General features: G+C 40.2%; 1 protein-coding gene across 1 annotated transcript in view; it reads left to right on the top strand.

Moving 5' to 3' along the window:
- Window positions 1–20,874, top strand: part of bahd1 (bromo adjacent homology domain containing 1) — a 74,783-nt gene that overhangs the window by 49,306 nt on the left and 4,603 nt on the right. The window contains exons 4-5 of the mRNA XM_060828321.1: window positions 10,330–10,489; window positions 20,394–20,473. Of these exons, the coding sequence (XP_060684304.1) occupies window positions 10,330–10,489; window positions 20,394–20,473 (240 nt within the window). The remainder of the gene's footprint in view (window positions 1–10,329; window positions 10,490–20,393; window positions 20,474–20,874) is intronic.

The raw sequence follows: 20,874 nt of genomic DNA, 5'->3' as shown, positions 1-20,874 counted from the left end.
GTTTTTGATGAGACATAAACTCAGGCTCCAGCTGCGCGCTCAGGAGGATGTGGAAGATTCAGAAGTATTATTTTGAGAAGGAATAGGGGCAGTCTTTTCTACTAACCTGTCCAATACTTATCCCTCCAACAACATCACCTCAAAATAGAAACAAATTAGCACCAGTCAAACAATGTAGTAGAAATCTGAAATTCTTCAAAGAACGTTTTGAGGGTTGGGTGAAAAATTGAAGATATTGATTACAATTTTGAAAAAAAACATAGGTGTGAAAGGGTCTCAAGTAGGTAGATCAGCTGATTGAATATTGGAACAGGATTGACAGGTTGAACGATGTCTACCATGATCCAGAGCTTGTTTATCACAATACAGACCTCCAGTAGCATTCAGAAAAACTGCACTCTCCTGTTGACCTGGAGGGTCGGCCTAGTGTTCACAGTTGTGGAATGCCATTTGCAGCACTTAGAATGTGTGTAAGTTGAATTTTCTTTGTGTAGGTCTTCTGTGGTTATCCATGCAGTACACCACAGGTGACACTTTGTGACCCTTTTACCAGTCAGATAACCTATCTGTGTGCAGGTTGACCAAATGAAAACATGAACTACTCCAGGTAGGAGGCCCTGCAGCCATAGTCCCAAAAACCCCAGCCAGGTGCCTACCCACGCGAGCAGCAGGTCACTTCTGATTCCAAATCCCTGTATGGTAAAATTGATGATTAACTGTTGAACTAAAATTCAATCTCAACGTAGTGTTGGCTGACAGCATTTTCCAGGCACCTCTGTGTTTAAAAAAAGAAATTGCCTTGCATGTTTTCTTTAAATGTTCCTCCTCTACCTTAAACCTATGTCTCCTAGTATTTGACATTTCCACCCTGGGAAAAAGACATTGACTATCCATCCTATCCATGTCTTTCATAATTATATATTCTTGTATCATGTGGCCACTCAACCTCCGATGCTGTAGCGAGAACAATCCAAGTTTGTCCAACCTCTCCATAGAGCTAATATACTGCAATCTTGGCAACATGGTAGTAAACATCTTTTGCACCATTTCCAAAGTGTCCACATTCTTCCTATGGTGTGATGGCCAGAACTGCACACAATTGTTCAAATGTGGTCCAACTGAAGTCTTCTACAGTTGCAACATGACTTGCCAACTTTTATAATCCGTGTCATGACTAATAAAGGCAAGCCACTTTTACCACCTGTGCAACACCCTGTCCAGTAGGAGCTCCAGGATCCTGACTGAAAAGTCGGGTGTCGATTTGAACTTACCATCATACCCAGGGCAAATAACCATACAGGGCAGCTCCAGAGTGATTGTGTTTGTCCAGGCACACACTGACCTTTTTAATAATGGTATCTGCATGAAGGATACCAGTCAATTTTGGAATATCTGGTAAGCAGTGAGTCACTTCAGGAACTGCATGTATAAAAATAGGATGGAAATCCCACGAATACATGCCAAAGGAGTGGGAATGGCAATTAATGTGGAACGTTTGGTAAGATTCAGTAAGTAAACTCACTTGGCCTCACTGCAGAAACCCCTCCAACAAATTCCACGTGACTTGTACTGAGCCAAATAAATCATAAGATTTCACCCTGTGATCCATTTTAAATTTTTTAAATGATTTGTTTGCCTAGGTTTGGATCTTCCACCTTTAATATTTTTTCTTAGTTATCCTCAAATCTAAAACTTAAGAACTGATATTTGGTCTTGTTTGGGCGTCCAGTCAATTCGGTTATGCAATTAGACTTTATCATTTCTTCCATTTCCATTTTGAAAGCAGCTTTGACTATTAATCATGAGGCTAACATTTTCCAAAAGGAATTACTGACAAAATGAAGTAGCAAAGCTGTTTTCCCTAGGGTAGGGGAGTACAAAACTGGAGGCATAATTATAAGATGAGAGGAGAAAAGCTTAGAAGGGGCTCGAGGGGCAACTTTTACACACAGGATGGTGTATGTATGGAATGAACTGGCAAAGAAAATGGTAGATGCAGGTAGTTACAGCATTTAAAAGCCATTTGGACAGGTACCTGAATAGGAAAGGTGTAGAGGGGTATGGGCCAAATGAGACTAGTTTAGGGACACTCGGTCAACATGGTTAAGTTGGACTGAAGGGTCTGTTTCCATGCTGTATGACAGGGTTTGTCATCGCCATGAAATTGATTTTGAGCTCACTTCATCCAAATGATTTTGACAACAGCCCTGTTCAATAGGCACATAGTTCAGCGAACTGTACAGTCCCTTTTTTGGTATTGTCAGATCAGGTCAGTATAGTACAGGGTGTTCTTTCTTATCAGGTCATCCCTAGTGAAAAGAACCCCAGCCTGTTCATATTTGTAGGAGACTATTGTAACACTGCGCATAATACTGAACATGAAGTTAAAATATTGTCCAATAATGTTAAATATTGTCACGTGTAGTTTGACCCATTGCATTTCCCAAATGACTAGCAGCCTTCTGCCTGCTGTGTGATGATTTCTGTCACCATCCACAACCTACTGAGATTACACTGCTCTTTCAGTTCTGGACTCCTGTGCAGACGCTCTCCACCCCCCCCCCCCCCACCCCCACCCCGGTCTTTTTATATTAGTTCACCCTTAGCAATCTTGCCTTTAGTTCCTTGGTTCTTAGCTCTGGAATTCCCTAGTTAAATCTTGCTTTAAGACCCACCTTAAGATCTGTCCTAATCTGTGCTTAACTGACTTTTTTCCTTTAGCGCACCAAGCCAGACATCACGTCTATCCTAACATGACCTTGCATCTTTCTCAAATTTCTTCCTTCTGCCCTTTTGAGCTCTTCTTCTTTGTGAGATCTGTCTGTTGTTTTGTATATCAATCTGCTAATCATTCAACATTACTTTCTGGCTCCCATGTTAGTTGATATTTCTAATTGGTTGTTCTCTTCATTTGCTTTCCTGCTGTCTTCATTCCTGCTCTGCAGTAAACCCATCCTTCATGTACTTTGATCGCCAAACTTCCTTTCACTTCAAATCCTTCAATGGGTTGACATTTCCTCAATCAGTGACTTATCTTGTTTGCAACTCTAACCCTGTTTAAAACTTGATATTGGGTTCTGCCATATCACAGCATTAAACCATAATGAATGACATCCAAAGGATTGTGGCAGTGATAAAGCTTTTAATGGTTGACCACACATCCTCCTTGAGTGCTTCTCCTCAATTTTCCTGTTGGGTTGGGTGGTCATTGCCTGGTTCCATTCCTACCACGTCAGTTATCAACAGACAATTAAACGTAATGGCTTCTCTTCCTGATTTCTGGAATCTGCTTCCCCTCCCTTAAGTATGTATTCCCTTGTTCCTCTATTTGTCAATATGATATTGCTGCTCAATTCCATCATCTAAAAACAGAGCACAAGTTTCCATTGTACACTGACAACACTTAATTCTTCCTCATCATCTCTCTCGGCCATTTCATTCCACTGATTCATTAAGCACTTGTCTGACATTAAGTCCTGATGAGACAAAATTTTCTTCAGTTACATGTTGCAAAGACCAAAGCAGTTGTCTTTAGTTGATGCCATAACATCCATTCTGAGGCAATCTACTCCATCCCTCACCTTTTGTCACTGTCTGAGAATGAAGCAGATTGTTCATAACCTTGCTGTTCTTATTAACACACCAGCATCAAGCAACATGTCCACTTTATCACCATGAGCACCTACTTTTACATCCATAATATTGCCCATCTCTGCCCCACATTAGCTTTTTTACTTTAGAATTTCTGACCTAAACTTTGCCTTAATAATTGCAACTATTCCGATGCTGCCATTGCCACTGCTTTTTAAAATTCTTTCATGAGATTTGGCATGTCAGTGGCCAGACCTGCATTTACTGCCCATTCTAAACTATTCTTGAGGACCTGGTGGTGAGTTGGTTTTATTTTTCAACTATCGCAGCCCACCTCGTGCAGCACACCCACGTTGCAGATAGAATGGATTCCAGGATTTTGATTTAGCTGTGGTGAAGGAACAGCAACATTCTCTTCCTTGGTGCTAGGACTCATCAGTTTGGAAGGTGCTGTTGAAGGAGCCTGGATTGAGTTATTGGAGTATGTCTTGTAGATGGTACACACTGTAACTGTGTGCCAGTGGTAGCGGAAGTGAATGTTGAAGGTGCTGATGAAAAGGTCTGCTTTGTCTTGAATAGTGTTGAGGTTCTTGTGTGATTTTGGAGCTGATGTTATGGATAGTATTCCATCAGACTCATAACTTGTGCCTTTTGGATGGTGGACAGCCTTTGGGGGAGACTGGAAGTGAGTTACTCACCGCAGAATTCCAGACATTGAACTTTTTTAGGTGCAGAACCTGAATTCTTCCAAATTCTATTGACACTGTGATCACTTGTCGCTGACCTGTATTGGTTTTGGGTCCCTCAAGACCTCCATTTTAAAGTTGTTATCCACATGTTCAAATCTCATTATAACTTCAGTCCTCCCTATATCTGGAGCTTCCTGTAGCCCTGTAATCCTAAAATCTTTGCACTCAGCAAATTCTAGTCCCAAGTGTGATTCTGACTTTATTGCCACACACTGGGCAGCTATAATCTCCAGCTATCTTGGACCGAAATTTTTGAATTCTCTCTCACCTCTATCCCTTTTTTACTTTTTTGAGACACTTTATCAAACTTAACTGTTTGGGCAAATCATCCTGTGCTAATATTTCTGTATTTGAGTTTCAAATTTTGCTTGTTAACTGTCTTGGAAAACTTGGTAACAAAATCAATTCAATCCGTACCACTGACTTAAATATCAGATTTGTTGGCCAGCAAGAATACCTATAATAAATAACAAGCTTGCATTTCTGTAGTACCTTTTCATGATGTTAGGAGGTCATAGAGTGCTTTATAGCTATGAAATACTTTGAAAGTGTAATTACTTGGAGCTATTGAGATGGGTGACTAAAATCTTGGCCTAAATGATAACTTTTCAAGGCCATCTTAGAAATGAGGTGGAGAGTCTTGGGGAGTGAAGTTTGGAGCTTCAGATCTGGATGGCTGCAAAGGGAGTAGAGGATGAGCAAGTGTCATGATATTGAGAGCTACAGGTGTCTTGGAGGGTCAAATGGCAAGGCAAAGTTAGATTTTAGAGCTAGAAGTTGTGTGTGTGTGTGTGAACCTGTGGAAAAATTTCAACATGAGGGTGAGAATTTAAAAATTTGGTGTTCTAGATTAGCTGTTCATGAGGCTGAAGTACGGTGATCATCTCCGTCATGGAGGAACACAACTTCGTATAGATTAGGATATACAAAGCAGAGTTTCAGATGATCTTCGGTTTACACAGTGAAAGTAAAAAGCCAGCAAGGCAAATGTTGAAGTAATCTTGATTGGAGGTAAGAAAATCATGAATCAGTTGAGGCAGCAGATTGGCTAGATCAGGATCAGAGGGGCTGTGCTCCAGAGTTGGAGATATATGGTCTTTGTATTATTGAGCTTGCAAAATTCGGAGCTTGGTTCTTGATTAAATAGGTTAAAAGGGTTTATAAACAGACTTGTGTACCATAAGATGGTGGCTAGAAAGGAATGGAATTATTGGTAAAGGTTTCAGAAGAATTGCAAGCTGTTAATATACCAACTTCAGTAAACTCTGCAGTCATGAAATATATACCAGGTTTATTTTTCAAGTTCTTTAACTCTGGATTTTGTACCCATTTGAAGAAAAATTTCACCCAAGAAAAATAAACAACAACCTACTAGGTTTTACACCATCTTGACTTAAGTAAGTATTGTCCTTTCTTCATAGCCATTAGGTCAGAGTGCCTGGAACTCTCTCTTCACACAGTCATGGGACTCTGTTGCTGCTAGGACTGTAATAGTTGAAGAAAGTGACCTATCATCTTTGGTCACCAAGATTGGCTAATAACTGTAGCCTTGTCAGCAAAGCCCATGTTCTGCAAATAGTGATTTGTTTAAACATTAAAAAAGCAACCAGTTTCATTTGTTTGTTGTATTTGAATGACTAGAGGTGCAAAATCAGTTGCGATTGGATTTCCACTGGATGGGGGAAAGAGAAGGCAAGAAGTGAAATTGTCATGCACAGATATGAATATATTCCAATCAAAGAAGCAATATCCAGTTTAATTTTTAATGAGAGCCTCTCTGGATTTGACACTTATTACCCAAGTGGCTAAAAATTGCTGAAGTTTGAAAAATGCTTTGCAGGCTGTAGCCATTAAGTATAGTACGATATTTGCTGTTCACCACCCATGTTGAATTGAAAACGATAAAGGAGCTGGAAAGCTTGAGATGAGCATCCCAATGATGCCTTCAGGTTAAAGTTTTAACCTTGATTATAGCTGCCATTCCTTTACAAACTATGAATTAACATATTAATAAATATGTAGCTATTAGCTAGGTGTATCTATGCATGACTGTTTTGTTCTACCTGGTATGTGTCATATACTATATATAGACTGTAATTATCATCAATAGTTTCTTATCTTTCAACAGGCTCTAAATTAATGCTTGTAGATTTTCTTCCTTGGAATGACATAAAATGCCGTGTGCTGTGAGTGGTCAAATCTGAATATTCCCGTGTGTTGATAAGAGCTCACAAGAAATTGCCTCCAAGCTCCTCAGGAATCTGATTTATTTTGACAAAGATGATTCTCAGCATGTTCTCATTGCCCATCTCTCTCATTCCTGAAGTAGTGATAGTGTGCTGTTGCTGTCACCTACTGAGTGTAGAGATTTGGTACAACTGAGAGGTTTGCTGGTTCATTTCAGATTTACTCTTAAATACTGTCAGTCACGTTGTAGGATTGGAGTCATGAATAGGTCAGACAGGACAAGGATGTTGTCTTTCCTTCCTTAAAAGATGTTAATTAACCAAACTTAATCCAAATTGCATCAAGCATTCATGATGTGGACATACTGGAAAAACTCAGCCAGGCAGCATTTGTGGAGACAGATATAGTTAACCTTGTAGATCAGGTTTCCATCATTTGCAATATATTGTTTTCATATTATGAGGTAAGACTTTTGGATTACTCATTGTGTAACAACAAAAGTGACTGCATCTTCCTTGTGTTTAAGATTCTTCAGTATCATTGCAAAATAACTTCCTTCCACCTTATTGTTACATTAGGGTTTTAAGTGTAGTCGCAATGATAATGGAGGAAATGCAACAGCAAATTTGTATACAGCAAGCTCCTGCAGATAATTATGTAATGACTAGAACAATCGATCTGTTCTGTCGGTGTTTGTTGATGGCACAATAATGACGAAGATACCTGGAGAATGCCCTAATCTGCGAATAGTGGCATGAACTCTACTTGTTCCCCAACAAAAAGACAAGACCATGCTTTAAAATCAACAAGAAATGTATCATAGATCATAGAATCCCTACAGTGTGGAAACAGGCCATTAGGCCCAACAAATCCACACCAACCCTCCACTAACCCACCCAGACTCATTCCTCTACATTTACCCCTGACTAATGCAACTAACCTACACATCCCTGAACACTGTGGGCAATTTAGCAAAGCCAGTTCACCTAACCAGCACACCTTTGGATTGTGGGAGGAAACTGGAGCATCCAGAGGAAGTCCAAGCAGACACTGGGAGAATGTGCAACCTCCACAAATTGCCTGAGGCAGGAATCGAACCCGGGTCCCTGGCACTGAGAGGCAGCAGTGCTGACCATTGTGCCATCACTATAACAGTCCTTCATAATACCTTTGGAATGTTGGCTTTGGTTATTGGTGGTTCAGTTCTTGAAGCAGAGTTGCCAGTTGAGTCAAACTAGAGTCAAACAATATAGATTTGTGCTTGTCACAGATTTTCAGATCTGATCGGGGTGGGGTTGTGTTTGGCCTTAAAACCCTCAAGAGAAAAATGAAGCGGAACTCCAGGTCCTCATCCTAGTAATCTGTACTGTATCTACCTGATTTCTATCACATCAAGACCGTCACTAACACTGTGAATAGGGATCTGAGGAAAAACTAGCCTGAGTGCGATGAAAATATGAAACTCCATACATGAAGTAGATGAGATGAATAACAGGAATGTTTGGAGTGTGGCATGGAAAAGAGACATGTGCGAGGCAGAGCCGCCAGCATGGGCTTGTTTTGTGTTATGTCATAAGCACGTGGATGCTGGGTGAAGAGAAGATTGCATTCCACTTCCATAGCCTGATTAGGTGGTCAAATAATGTCACCACATGAAGAATAGCCCATTTTCCTGGAGAGGAGTAACAGAATATAAGGAAACTGTGTTGTGGCTTCAGAGCTGAGGCCAAGTGTTAGAAATGCTGAAAATATCATCTGACCGTCCTGCATAAACAGGGCCTTCAAAGCTTGTCTATTGCAATAAAAGTATTGGGACTATCAACAGGTACAGCAGGTGTTTTACTAAAAAAAAATTCCTTTTGGTGGTATGTAAAAATCATAATGTCTGTCGTTCTTCAAAGTTGAAAAATAAACCTAAAGTGGGATTGCTAAGTGGATATATGCTGGAAATTTGGATGCAGTCCAAAATCGGAGCAATTCTAGCTGTTGTCTTCAAATTGGTGCCAATTCTTTTATGCCTACCTCTACATACAATTCCATTCAGAATTTTAGACTAATCCCTTCTACCTCTCTAGTAAATCATATTCTGCAGCCAATTTTTCAATTTAACTATTTTTCAGTTCAAACAGTCACTTGACAGCATTATTCTTGAACATTACTGAAAAGAGAGATATGTTGCGAGAGGTTTTTTAAGTTCTTTCTCCCTGTTTGCCTTCTGTTTGGTTTGGCTGCAATGTGTTGTAGGTAATATTGAGATTGTATTGACTCCAGTTTTTTAATTAGTGCTTACATTGCACTTTCTTCTTGACTGAGCCTCAAAGCGAAATGCAAGTAAAACTTAGTCTGGAAACCCATGTCTGTGTTGTTGTCTGAAAGTGAAGTTGTAGCTGTTTACTCCATTCCATCTGGAAATTTATATATATAGCTGACTGACTTAATGCTTCTGTCCAGTATGGTATTGACTCATGGCCCACCAAGCACAAATTGAGTTTGGAGTATGTTGCATTAACTTCTCTCAACCAGACTGCTGGTGCTGAACTTTAGCAGCAAGGTGCATTTAATACTTTCAATTAAAACAGTGACTTAAGCTGCAAGGATTTTGTTTAGGATCCTGCTACCATGTTCCTAAATTGTAACAAGTCCGACTTGCCCACTTTACTCATTTGTCTAAGTGGGCTCACGTCTGGCCATCACTGTCTTCATGATCAAATGTTTGCCTTTAGCCTTAGAGTGCATTCTCCCCCCTCACTGTTCCCTCTCTGTCCCCTCACCACCCCCCTCCCCACCCCATGCACCCTCTGCCATTCTCTCTGATCCTAAAAGTTTAATTGCTGAGATATCAACATTGTGATATATTCTACATGTGTTACGTTTGTTAGCTTGTGTTCCATCAGAAGAGGAACTATTACGCAGTATTTTATTGGTATTAGTTCAGACTCCAATAATGGGCAGCATTGTGGTTCAGTGGTTAGCACTGCAGCCTCACAGCGGCGGGGACCTGGGTTCAATTCCAGCCTCGGGTGGCTGTCTGTGTGGAGTTTGCACATTCTCCCAGTGTCTGCATGGATTTCCTCTGGGTGCTCTGGTTTCCTCCCACCATCCAAAGACGTGCAGGATAGGTATATTGGTCATGCTAAATTGCCCAGAGTGTTCAGGGATGTGTAGGTCAGGTGCATTAGTCAGAGGTAAATATGGGGTAGGGGAATAGGTCTGGGTGCGTAACTTTTTGAACGGTCAGTGTGTACTCGTTGGGCTGAAGAGCCTGTTTTCCACATTGTAGGGGTTCTATGATATAATATATTGGAGTGCATATGGAAGGAAGACATTGTGAAACTACATGCATTTCTATACAACATTTCATAACCTCAGAATGGCCCAGAGCACTTCAAAATCAATAAACGTTTGAGTGTAGTAACATTGGTAGTAATATTTGAAAACAAATTTGCCCATGTGCAGAGCAAGATCCCACAGATGGTGAAATATGATCAGATTTATTTTGATGAATGAGAGTTTAAATATTAGGGGATGAGAGAATTATGCCCTTTTGAATTAAGTCATGGGAGTTTTTTATGTATTGAAAATGACATATAGGACCTCATTCTAACGTTGCATTTGTAATGTAGCATAGCTGGCATTACAGTACTCTCTCAGCATAAGTGGAACAGCCATCCTAAATTTTGTTCAAGATTCTGAAGTGGAATTTAAAGTACATCAGATTCTGAGGAGGGAGGCTTGAAGGATTCAGTTGGCTATGTTCATATTTATTTTTAACATTTCTTCTCCAATCCATTTTCCTTTTCAGGGAGAAGTGGAGCTCCTGATTCGTAAATGCTATCCTGCAGTTGAAAGGGATGGTGAAGTGATCAAGGTTCGGGACACTGTTTTATTGAAGTCAGGACCCAGAAAGAAGTCCATCCCTTATGTTGCCAAGGTTTCTGCGCTCTGGGAGGACCCTGCATCAGGTTAGCCAGTTGATTCAATGAAATGCAAAACAAGACCTGCAAGGAATACATAGTGCTGCTTTTAAGACGTTGGAATTCACACAGCACATAGCTATTCCAGATGTTAGCTAAATAGATTTGTTTCTAATATCCTGTCTAGTCTGCTAGTCCTAGTATGGGAGAGATCCTGTCTGTAATTGGTGCTGGGATGGGGGAACGCAAAGGAGAGACAAACTATAAAACTGTTTGTTTGGCATTGGGATGGAGGCTGGAAGGTAAGAGTTCCAGCATACACTCAGGCTAACGCAGCATTTAAAAAAAAATAAAAGCATTGCTTAGCAAAAATTTATTTGTATGTGTATTTTCTCCCTGTAAAAATAATGAGCAGATATTCTGACCAATGTGCTCTCCCCTTGGCCCAACTTCCCCTTTTTTTTTACCTTTTCTTTTATATTCAGAAATTCTCTCTCAACTGGAAGGTTTATTTCCCCATCACCAAATCACCCGTGGTAATTTTTTCATCGATGAACCAGCAACATTTTATCACGCATGTTTCCATTTGTATAAATTTCATGAAAAGCCCATTAAACTTCCCTAGTCTACTAAATTCCCTTTTTACTTAGAACTAATGGACTTGTACTGGAAATGGATCTGTGCTGAGAAGTCCTTAAATTGGCATCTCTGAAATTTGTATTTTATGAAGGGCCATGCCTGTGGGAATCTACTAGCGCGTGGTCTGCTATGTAGGGGTGAAGTGTTCCTTTATTACAGTGGAATTGTGGTCTGATAACCCATTTACTTTCCAGGTTTTCCTGACTTCTCCCCCACCAAAAGGAAACCTATGCTATTGTAAAATAATATGGTTTTGTGGAGGGGGAATGTAAAATAACATTGGGGGTTGTTCTGTGGTAGTGGTGGGTGGGTGGGAGGTGAGGAGGGAGGTGGTTGTCATCTTTAGGTATCAGTTTGGCATTTCCATCTGCAAGATATTGCTTCGGTATCTGGCCTAGAGGCCAGTAAGAGTGGGCCTCTGCTTTTATAGCCCACAGTTTTGGTTATTGCAAACCTAAGACATGGCCTTTTGTATTGCTTATGAGGGGACAGTTGAGAACTTTCCATAATTGATGTTTCTCCAATACTTCAGTCAGTTAATGGTGGCTTGGGGGCTGTGAAGTGACGTTTATTGCTTGGGAGGGTTATTGTACTTGTAATAAGATGTCAGGGGAGTTGTGTGAAGCAGATGGCCTGTGGAGTATCACAGTGATTGATGATAATCTAGTTTGAGCATTAAGGAGAGCATGAAGGAAATGACACCTCTGCCTCCACGTCCTATTTCTCCCCCCTTTTGTTTGAGTGCTGTCAGTGTCGAGCATGTTGTGGAGCTTTTGGTTCCTGCATGATTAAACCACATTTATCAGCAATTTTGTTGTCTCTCCTCCATATTCTTTTAAGTCCATCCCCTCCCTTACACTGTGTGCCCTCATAAGCCTTCAACATCCAGTTCTTTTTATTTTGCCAACACCTGAAAGCTAGAGATGGGAATACAGTTTCAGCTCTGATTCCAGAAACCTGGCATTATGAGCCTAATCCCAACGTGTGCATGACTGAAATCCAGATTCCGGTTTCTCATCGGTCATCTGGAGATATGCAGTAATGAAATGCAGGTTGACCAGATTCCAGGATTTTAGTTATGTCAGTTTAAAGGTGGTGTGTTGAACTGTTATCATAAAATGATATGACTCCGAAGGCCTACTGTGCCTGTCCCAGCACTTTGAAACAGCTATTTAGTCTGTTCTACTCCCCTACTCTTTACTGTAGGTCAGCAAATATTTCCTTTTTTGCTTCACATGTATACCAAACCTTTCCTGAAGGTTTGTAACACGTCTGCTTCTATTAACCTTTCAAGCAGTGCATTCCAAGTTGTAACAGCTCGTTATTTTTTTAAAATTCTCATCTCTCTGGATTTTAATGTGCTGAGGTTAGTTCAGTTCCCTTGAGCCACAAACAGCAAAGAAATCAGCAGTTGCTTAGTCGTAAATATTTGACACATCTGGCCCCTATGATGTTAAGTGGTACTCTCTGCTGTTCAATTGGTAATGTTAAGTATTCATTATAAAGGATCTTATAAATCACTCAGATCTTTGTCAGGATCCAGTAGATGGAAAAGCCTATGGACCCAGCCTGAGGTGGAGTTGTATAGAGTTTACAGCACAGGAACAGACCATTCAATTGACTTGTGTATGCAACACATAAGTATTCTAATCCATTTAAATTAGTACATATTTTTGTGTTCCTTTCCCCCTTGTGCTTGTGTAGCTATAGCACCTAGATATTCACTTCAGTTATTCCATGTGGTAGCAAAGTAAACATTTTGATCTTTCCTTGGTGAAAGATGTTTCCCTAAATTCTTCATTGGATTTATTATCATCATTAATTGTAGTATGTAGTTTTCTCCCTACTGATGGAAAATCTTCTCTGTCAGTACTATCAAACGCCTTTATTATTTTAAAGACTTCTATGACTTTCAACCTTTTGGGGACCCAGTCGTTATCTGATGGTCGGTCTTTTGCCATCTCTCCTCTTCCACCTCCCCAAAGTTACCTTCACTTGTAAATCTAAACAGCTGCTTTGATGCAGCTGGCCACTCCTTTCTTCAGTGCTGCTTCAAATGGATTTGTTACCTCCTGTCCTGACATGTGGAATTTGTTTGGTTAGCTCTGTGGTAGTCAGAAATGAGATCCCATATTCTTAATTGGCTTAGTGTGGCAGCAGGTGAGCTTTGACCTCTGCTGTCAACAAGTTTGTCAGTCAGAGGATGCTGGGGATTTACCTCCAAATCTGACCTTAACCCTAACCCACCACCACTACCTGATGTGTCATGCTGCTGTTATCATCGGTAGGAGCAGTGACTGCCTAACCATCTCTCTATCTTCATTCTCCCGACATGCTGTCCAGCTTTCCTTTTCCCTTTCTCCTCCCCAATTGCTATCAAAAGCTCAAGGTTTTTGCTCTTATGGGTTTCTTGGTAAGCTTGTTTATAATAAGTACTTAAGCATTTAAAAATCCATTGTATAAATAAATGGAAAGGAGAAAGTTGCATGCTTCTGGGCAAAGAACAAATGGGAATGGGATTAGTTAACTTCAGCGGGTGCAGTGGACTGATTATTCTGTGCTTCAACTTCTGTTTCGTTGGCAAGTACCTGGATGATAAATATCAAGTCCTTTTGATGTGCAGGCTAAATGCGGATCAATCTAGCCCCCTGGGTGAAATCTTGTCCACTTCTATTGCTGCACCTTGTTTGCGCAGAGGGTTAAGTACCCCACCCATGTATTTTCAGATTGAACCAACAGGGACAATTTTCCATTACAAAACTTAAATATGTTGATCGAGGCCCTTTATGTTTTTTGCTGCTTAGCTATCTGGAATTGTAACTTGTACCTGGTGAAACAGCAAGTGATTTAATGCACCCTTCCACCTCAGCACAGGTCTCGGACATCAAATGCTAATTTTCCTTGTCTGGTTTGGTTGAACATTAGTGTTGTCAGCTCCTAATATGCAGGTTTCATTCTATTGAGTGAACTTGCTGCTAGGAAAATCTAATTCACTGCACTGCCATCTGTGGCTCTGTGAATAGCATTCTTACCTCTGAGTCAGAAGGTCATGGGTTCAAGTTTCACTCTAGAGACTGCAGCACCTAATGCATGCTAAAAATCCCTATGCCAGTATAGAGGGACAATGCTGCGCTGTGAAATGGTCAAACAGACAAATCATGTTTAACCAACTTGAGTTTTTAGTAGAATAACAAGGGTTGATGAGGGTAATGTAGTTGATGTGCTTGCTTAGCTAAAGTGCCATGCAATAGGATTGCTCACAAAGTTGAAACTCTCGTAATAAAGGGGAGAGTGATAGCATGGATGCAAAATAAATCCTAAAATTACACGGTAGGTCAGGCATCATTTCTGGAGAGAACCTAAAAACTTAACTGTTTAAGGTAACCTTTTGGAAGCTAAGTTAGCTTGGTGGCAGGATGCAGTTGTGCGTAATTATTTTTGTGTAGGAAGAAGGTACCCCAGAGGTCAGTACTATATCCACTACTTTTGTTTATAGACATTAATGAATTAAACTTTTGTACACAATACAGTTTCAACATCTACACATGACACAATTTACAATTAGTTTGAACTGTGAAGAGGGTAGTGATACACTTCGCGAAGGCAGAGAGGTTGGTTTATTGGAAAGACAAATTACAGGTGGAATTTAATCCACGTAAGCGTGTCAGGATATATTTTGTAGATAAGTTGTGTTTTTTGTATGCGTGTGCATATACACGTGCACCCCAAAAGAGCTCAGACCATATCGTGTAGTATATACAACTGTTTGTTTTATATCTACATTCTGTCTCCCCGTTCTCTTGCACTCCAGGTTATGAAGGTGAAGAGCAGGTGTGGAAGTGATTAGAAACAAACACTGAGCAGGAGTAGACCTGTCATGTGTACATGTTGGAACTGTATTGTGTACATAAGTTTAATTCATTAATATGTATCAACAAAAGTAGTGGATATAGTACTGACCTCTGGGGTACCTTCTTCCTGCACAAAAAACAACTTTGCACAACTGCATCCTACAACTTTGGACCTGCTCCACAATTCAACATGATTATGACTGATCCTCTAACTTGATACCATATTCCTACTTCCTTCCCATACCCATGATGCCTTTAAAATTGTTTTTAAAAATCTATCTCTCTCTTAAATATTTTCAGTGAGATGGCCTCCACAGCTTTCTGTGGCCAAGAATTCCACAGGTTCGCTACTCTTTGAGTGAAGGAATGTTTCCTCATCTCATTCCTAAATGATCTACCCAATATCTCCATGACTGAAAAGACACACTGAAGCCTGGAGTTTATAAAAGAGGCAGAATACAAAAGCAAAGTTATTATAATTTTTTTCTAAAACGCTTTCACCCTCAAGTGCAGCGTGTACAATTCTGGGTGCTGCAGTATGGGAAAGCTCTGAAGGCTTTGGAGTAGGTGTAGAGAAAACTTACTGGATTGGTTCCGAGGATCAGGGACTTCAGTTAGGTGGAGAGATCAAAGAAGCTAAGGCCATTCTCCCAGGAAAGAGAAAAGTTTGGAAACAGGTCTGATGGAGGTTTTCAAAATTTCTAGAGACTTTCCAGTCCATCTTTCAGACATACCTTGGGTTTATGATGAATGAAGGTCAAGGAGAGTATTTCTTTACAACAGTGTCACACCCGGCTGTATGAGCTATTTTCTCTTGATCTTTCTTGAGCATGTGTTCCTACTTGCAGCCTCTCCTGAATATGTCACTAAAAAAGCTCCTGAAGTCAATCGTAGGATTGCATCTGAAGTTAATTGAGTATTTGTCAAAACATAAGATGGATGTAAAGATAAAGGATATGTTTGCTAAACCATATGAAATGTACAAACAATTTATACATGTCTGGCATGATTTTGGAACTAATACAAAGCAAATGTAATTAGTGTTACTGTCCAAATCAACAGAGTAAATTGGAAATATTCAGTATATTTTTCACAAGGACATCTATCATGTATTGAATGTGTTTCTCAAAAGATGAACTGGATTATAAGTAGTGGAGTGGATATCTAACATGAACCATATAATGATGAGTGATCACAACCTTGTCTTGTATTTAGTTTGTTAATTAATAATTTGTTACGTTCCAAAATCTCCATTGATTCAGTGTTAGCATCTTTATACAGTCATGTAAGTGAGTAACCCTTTTCTATGGGTTTTATTGAGTACATGATGTTTGCTCTGTGACTAAATAATTGACCTGAGCTGTCCAAATGGACTTTTACTTTCCAACTTTATCAAATGGCATTCCGGTCCCCACATTTTATACAAAAAGAGGCTATGTTTCAACCGTGTCTATTGCACATTGCGTTCTTGAAAATAAAAAATTAACCACTTTTGGATTTCCAAAAGCCATTGCCCTTTGTAATATCCCTTTCTCTTTTCAACATGTCTCACCACAGTTACCATCAAAGTGTGCCAGTGATCTGAGGCCACTTTAGTGATTAAACCCATCACCTTCCTCTAATCTATTGTGTTTAAAATTCACCACAAATCTAATTGCTGCTTAGCAGTGTTGAGTTGATGGTTTACTGCATTCTGTATTGTCTAGTCTGCAATGCTGTAGCTTCAGCAATGACTAAAATTAAAATCTTATCCTTGTGTTCAAACTTCGGCACCATCTCACCCTTTCCTTTTACTTTAACCTTTTCTAAGACTTGCAGAATCTCTGAATTTATTTAGCTGTCTCAGCCTGAAATTCTGAAGTCATCTCCCTAGACCTCCCAGGGATATCTTGTATCCTTGAAATTTGCTCCTAAAACCAAGCTTTCAGTCACCTGTCTTAATACCAGCCACTGAAGGACCACTTGACAGCACTTCTGCGAAAGACCTTGAAACTTGTTTCAAATGCTGGTTGTTAATACAGCTTTAATTAAGTTGACTGTAAGCTTAGCTTATACAAGAGCACCCATCTACATGGGAATAGTTGATTGACTTGCTTTCCAAGTGGTCCCTTTGTGCAAACATGATGTCTACTTGGCAAGAGATATATCTTTGTGGATAGGATGTCACTGTGCACTTACTCTATGGTCAAAACCCTTTCTCAAACAATCTGGTTGATTGTAGAGTTCAAGCTTTAACTTGGTCTCAGTAAGAATCCTGAGGCTAATGTGTACCTTATCTATATGAATGAATGGGTCATACTTTTTAAAGGTTGTGAGGTTTCTTTCCTCAATTACCCCATCCCCCCTCCCAAACCCCTCTAAATAATTTGCCTTTCACACTCAGACAATGCCCTTTGCTGTTGACTTTCAACAAGGGGCACAATACTTGCTGTTGACCCTGTGGACTTACTGGGCCAAATGGCCTGTTTCCACACTGTAGGGATTCTTCTTCTTCGAAGTAAAACGCCATTGTTCCGGAAGATGGGAATGGGGTTTCCAGTGAAAATTAAGAAATAGTTTCAAAAGGGTGACACAGTGGCTCAGTGGTTAGCACTGCACCCTCGCAATGCTCGGGGCCCGGGTTTGATTCCAGCCTCTGGTGACTATCTGTGTGGAGTTTGCGTAGTTTCTCCCAGTATCTGCGTGGGTTTCCTCAGGGTGCTCCGTTTTCCTCCCACAATCCAAACATGTGCAGGTCAGGTGGATTGGCCACGCTAAATTGCCCTTAGTATTAGGCGCATTCATCAAGGGAAATTTAGAGGAATAAGGGAATGGGTTTGGGTTGGTTACTCTTCGGAGGGTTGGTGTGGACTTGCTAGGCCATACGACCTATTTCCACACTGTAAGGATTCTTCTTCTTCTATGGGGCACAATGCTTCCTATTAACCCTGTTCATGCCCCTCACAATCTTTTACACCTCAATCAAGTCACTTCTTGGTCTTTGCTTGAAAGAAAACAACTCTAGATTACCCAGCCCCTCTTCATAGCTAAACCACTCCATCCTGGGCAACTTCTTACTGAATCTTCTCTGCATCCCCTCTAGCATAATCTTTCTTGTAGGGCAGTGACCAGAACTGCGCACAATATCCAGCTGTAGTATAATCAAAGTTCCATACAGCTTCAACATAATCTCCGTGCTCTTATAATCTTGCTCTAAGTCATAAAGGCAAGTATCGCGTATGCTGCCTTAACTGCCCTACTAACCTGTCCAGCTGCTTTCAGGGATCTGTGGATAAGTACCTCAAGATCCCACTGTTCCTCTTGAGCTTCCTAATGTCCTGCCATTCATTGGGTGAATACTCCCTTATATTTTACTTGTCACTTCTTCCACCTGTCACCTCTTTCAGGATTAAATTTCATATGCCACTGATCTGCCCATTTGACCAATCAGTTTATATTCTCCTACAATGTCAGACTTCCTTCCTAACCATTGACCACTGCATAAAAAGGGAATTGGAAAACATGTATTAAAACTACTTTTCAAAAATAAAAAGTTGCAAGGAAAACTAGTTGGACGTAAAGAAAACCCTTGGCCTTTTCCTGATCCATGTCCTAGAGTGTTAAAAACTGTCTTTTTAGATGACCAAAGCATTGATGGTCATCTTTTAAAATTCTGTAGACTCTGGAATGACTCCCTGCAGATTGGAAAGTGGCAAATTTAACTCCACTCTTCAAGAAAGGAGGGAGGGAGAAAACTGAGAAAAACCAATCTGTTAGCCTCACATCAGGAAAATAGAGTTTGTAATAAAGGATGCAAGAACAGGTACTTGCATATATTTTTAAAAAAAACTGAAGGGGTCACTCTGGATCTATGAAAGGGAAGTCATGTTTTAACAAGTCTTTGAACCTAGTAGATTAGGTTGGGGGGAACCAGTGCATGTGGTCTATTTAAATGATTTCAGAAGGTTTTTGATAAGCGCTCTCGCAGGAAATTAACAAACAAATTTTGAGCACAAAGCATTGGGAGCACTGGAAAGAGTTTAAAAATTGCTTAACAGAAAGCAGACAGTAGGGGGAGAGAAGGAGAGAGAAGAGTCTAGATCAGGGAACCCACAGTCTCAAAATAAAGGGCAAGCTATTTAGGGTTGAGATAAGGAGGGATTTCTTTGCTTCAGATGGTTGTGAATCTTTGGAATGCTTTGTCTTAAGGGCTGTAGCGACTCTGTTATGGAGTATATTCAAGACTGAGATGAGTAATGTATAAATATTAAAAATTTCAAAGAAATCGGGAATAGTGCAGAAAAGTGATGTTGAAGATGATCAGCCAGCATCTTTCTGAATGGTGGCATAGGCTTTAAAGGCTGAATGGCCTACTCTTGCTTCGGTTTCTATGTTAATAGTGTCCTGAGTATCAGGAATTTGATACTCCAGGGCTGCAACTGGGAAGAAAACTGAGCCGCTTATAAAAGTTGCATACAATCCGAATAAATGATAGCAGCAGAGCAGGTCACCAAGTTAAAGCATTAGGAATTGGAAGTGATTAACACAAACCACCCGAGTTAAATGTATTTCAGATTTTATTTTTAAATTTAACAATTTGATCTTAAGCTGAAGGTGGCTGTTATCGGTCTCCAAGCGTCCTGCATCAGATGTGGTTGTGAGCCTCCTATCAGCATCACTGACATCCTTGTTTCTCTGTAACGTCTGAGTGACCTTGTCACCACCTCTGTCCATATATCCCTCCATGTCATGTAAGCCTTACATTGTACCATTTTATTGCTGGTCTCTGGAATTTGCTGGCAGACAAGTGCAGTATGTAATAGCATTCAATATACCTTCAAGATTTCATATATTCTGTTTCAGGGATGGTGTGGATGCTTTTTATGCCTTGATTAGCATGTCCTCTGGTTGACATGGATTGCATTTTGTTTTCCTGCTTATGTCTATACCCTGAATGTTCATATTGGAAAGACCAACATTTATTAATCCTTTTGTATAGTTGCCCTAAAGTAGTGGTGTTGGGCTGTCTCTGTAGTTTAGTGATTTGGTACAAAATCATGATTTGTCAGGCAACATTAAAGGAAGTTTAAAAATTGATATAGATCTGAGGTCACATACAGGCCAGGCAAGTAATGTTAGCAGGTTTTCAAATCTAAAGGATGTGTTAGCATTCTGGGTTTTATAGTAATCTGAAATTTCATGATCAGTTTTGCTGATAGTAATCGTTTTAAATAAAATCCCTAAATTCAAATTCTCAAGTTGCCTTGGGAATAACACTTGTGTTATTTGGATCACTAGTTCACTAACACAAACTAGTAACAAACGCATCAGTGTTTCCAGCCAGACCAATCTAGTTGGTCACAGAGAAACCTAGTGATTCTCTGAAGGCAACTAAAGTTGCTAAGAGCATTTTGCAAGTTTGAGTGGTTATTAGGGCCTTCACATGAGCCCACACTCATTAAAGTATTGCTTTCTTCCTGTAGGGGAACTTATGATGAGCCTTTACTGGTACTACAGGCCTGAGCACATCCAGGGAGGCAGAAATCCAAGCATTCACTGTGAGGTGAGCATCCACAACCTTCCCTACACAGTCTGTAGGCGTTCACTTCTAAATCCTCTGTCTCTGCCTCTTGCTCTGTGCCTTTGCTGCCCTGTACTGGCCTCCTGCCCTGCTCCTGCTCCTCCTATCTCATCCTGCCCTCTGCCTCTTGCTATATTAGCCTTTCACCAGCCCCTGTTTCTTGCGTGTGCATATCTATATATATATATGTGTGTGTGTGTTTGTGTGTATATACATACACTCGATTCAGCAATGTTTTGGCTTTTAGTCATCATTGGTGTTTCTTATTTTCAAACTATTGTGACTTTTTAAAATTTGTAATGAAACAATGGGGTAGAAGTCACAAGTATGTATGTTTAGTCTTGGTTTGATGATGCAAATGAGAAAATTCAAATGTGTAAAGC

Source organism: Hemiscyllium ocellatum, chromosome 8 (genome assembly GCF_020745735.1).
Source record: "Hemiscyllium ocellatum isolate sHemOce1 chromosome 8, sHemOce1.pat.X.cur, whole genome shotgun sequence".
NCBI classification, from domain to species: domain Eukaryota; kingdom Metazoa; phylum Chordata; class Chondrichthyes; order Orectolobiformes; family Hemiscylliidae; genus Hemiscyllium; species Hemiscyllium ocellatum.
This window is presented reverse-complemented; position numbering and strand designations above follow the sequence as displayed.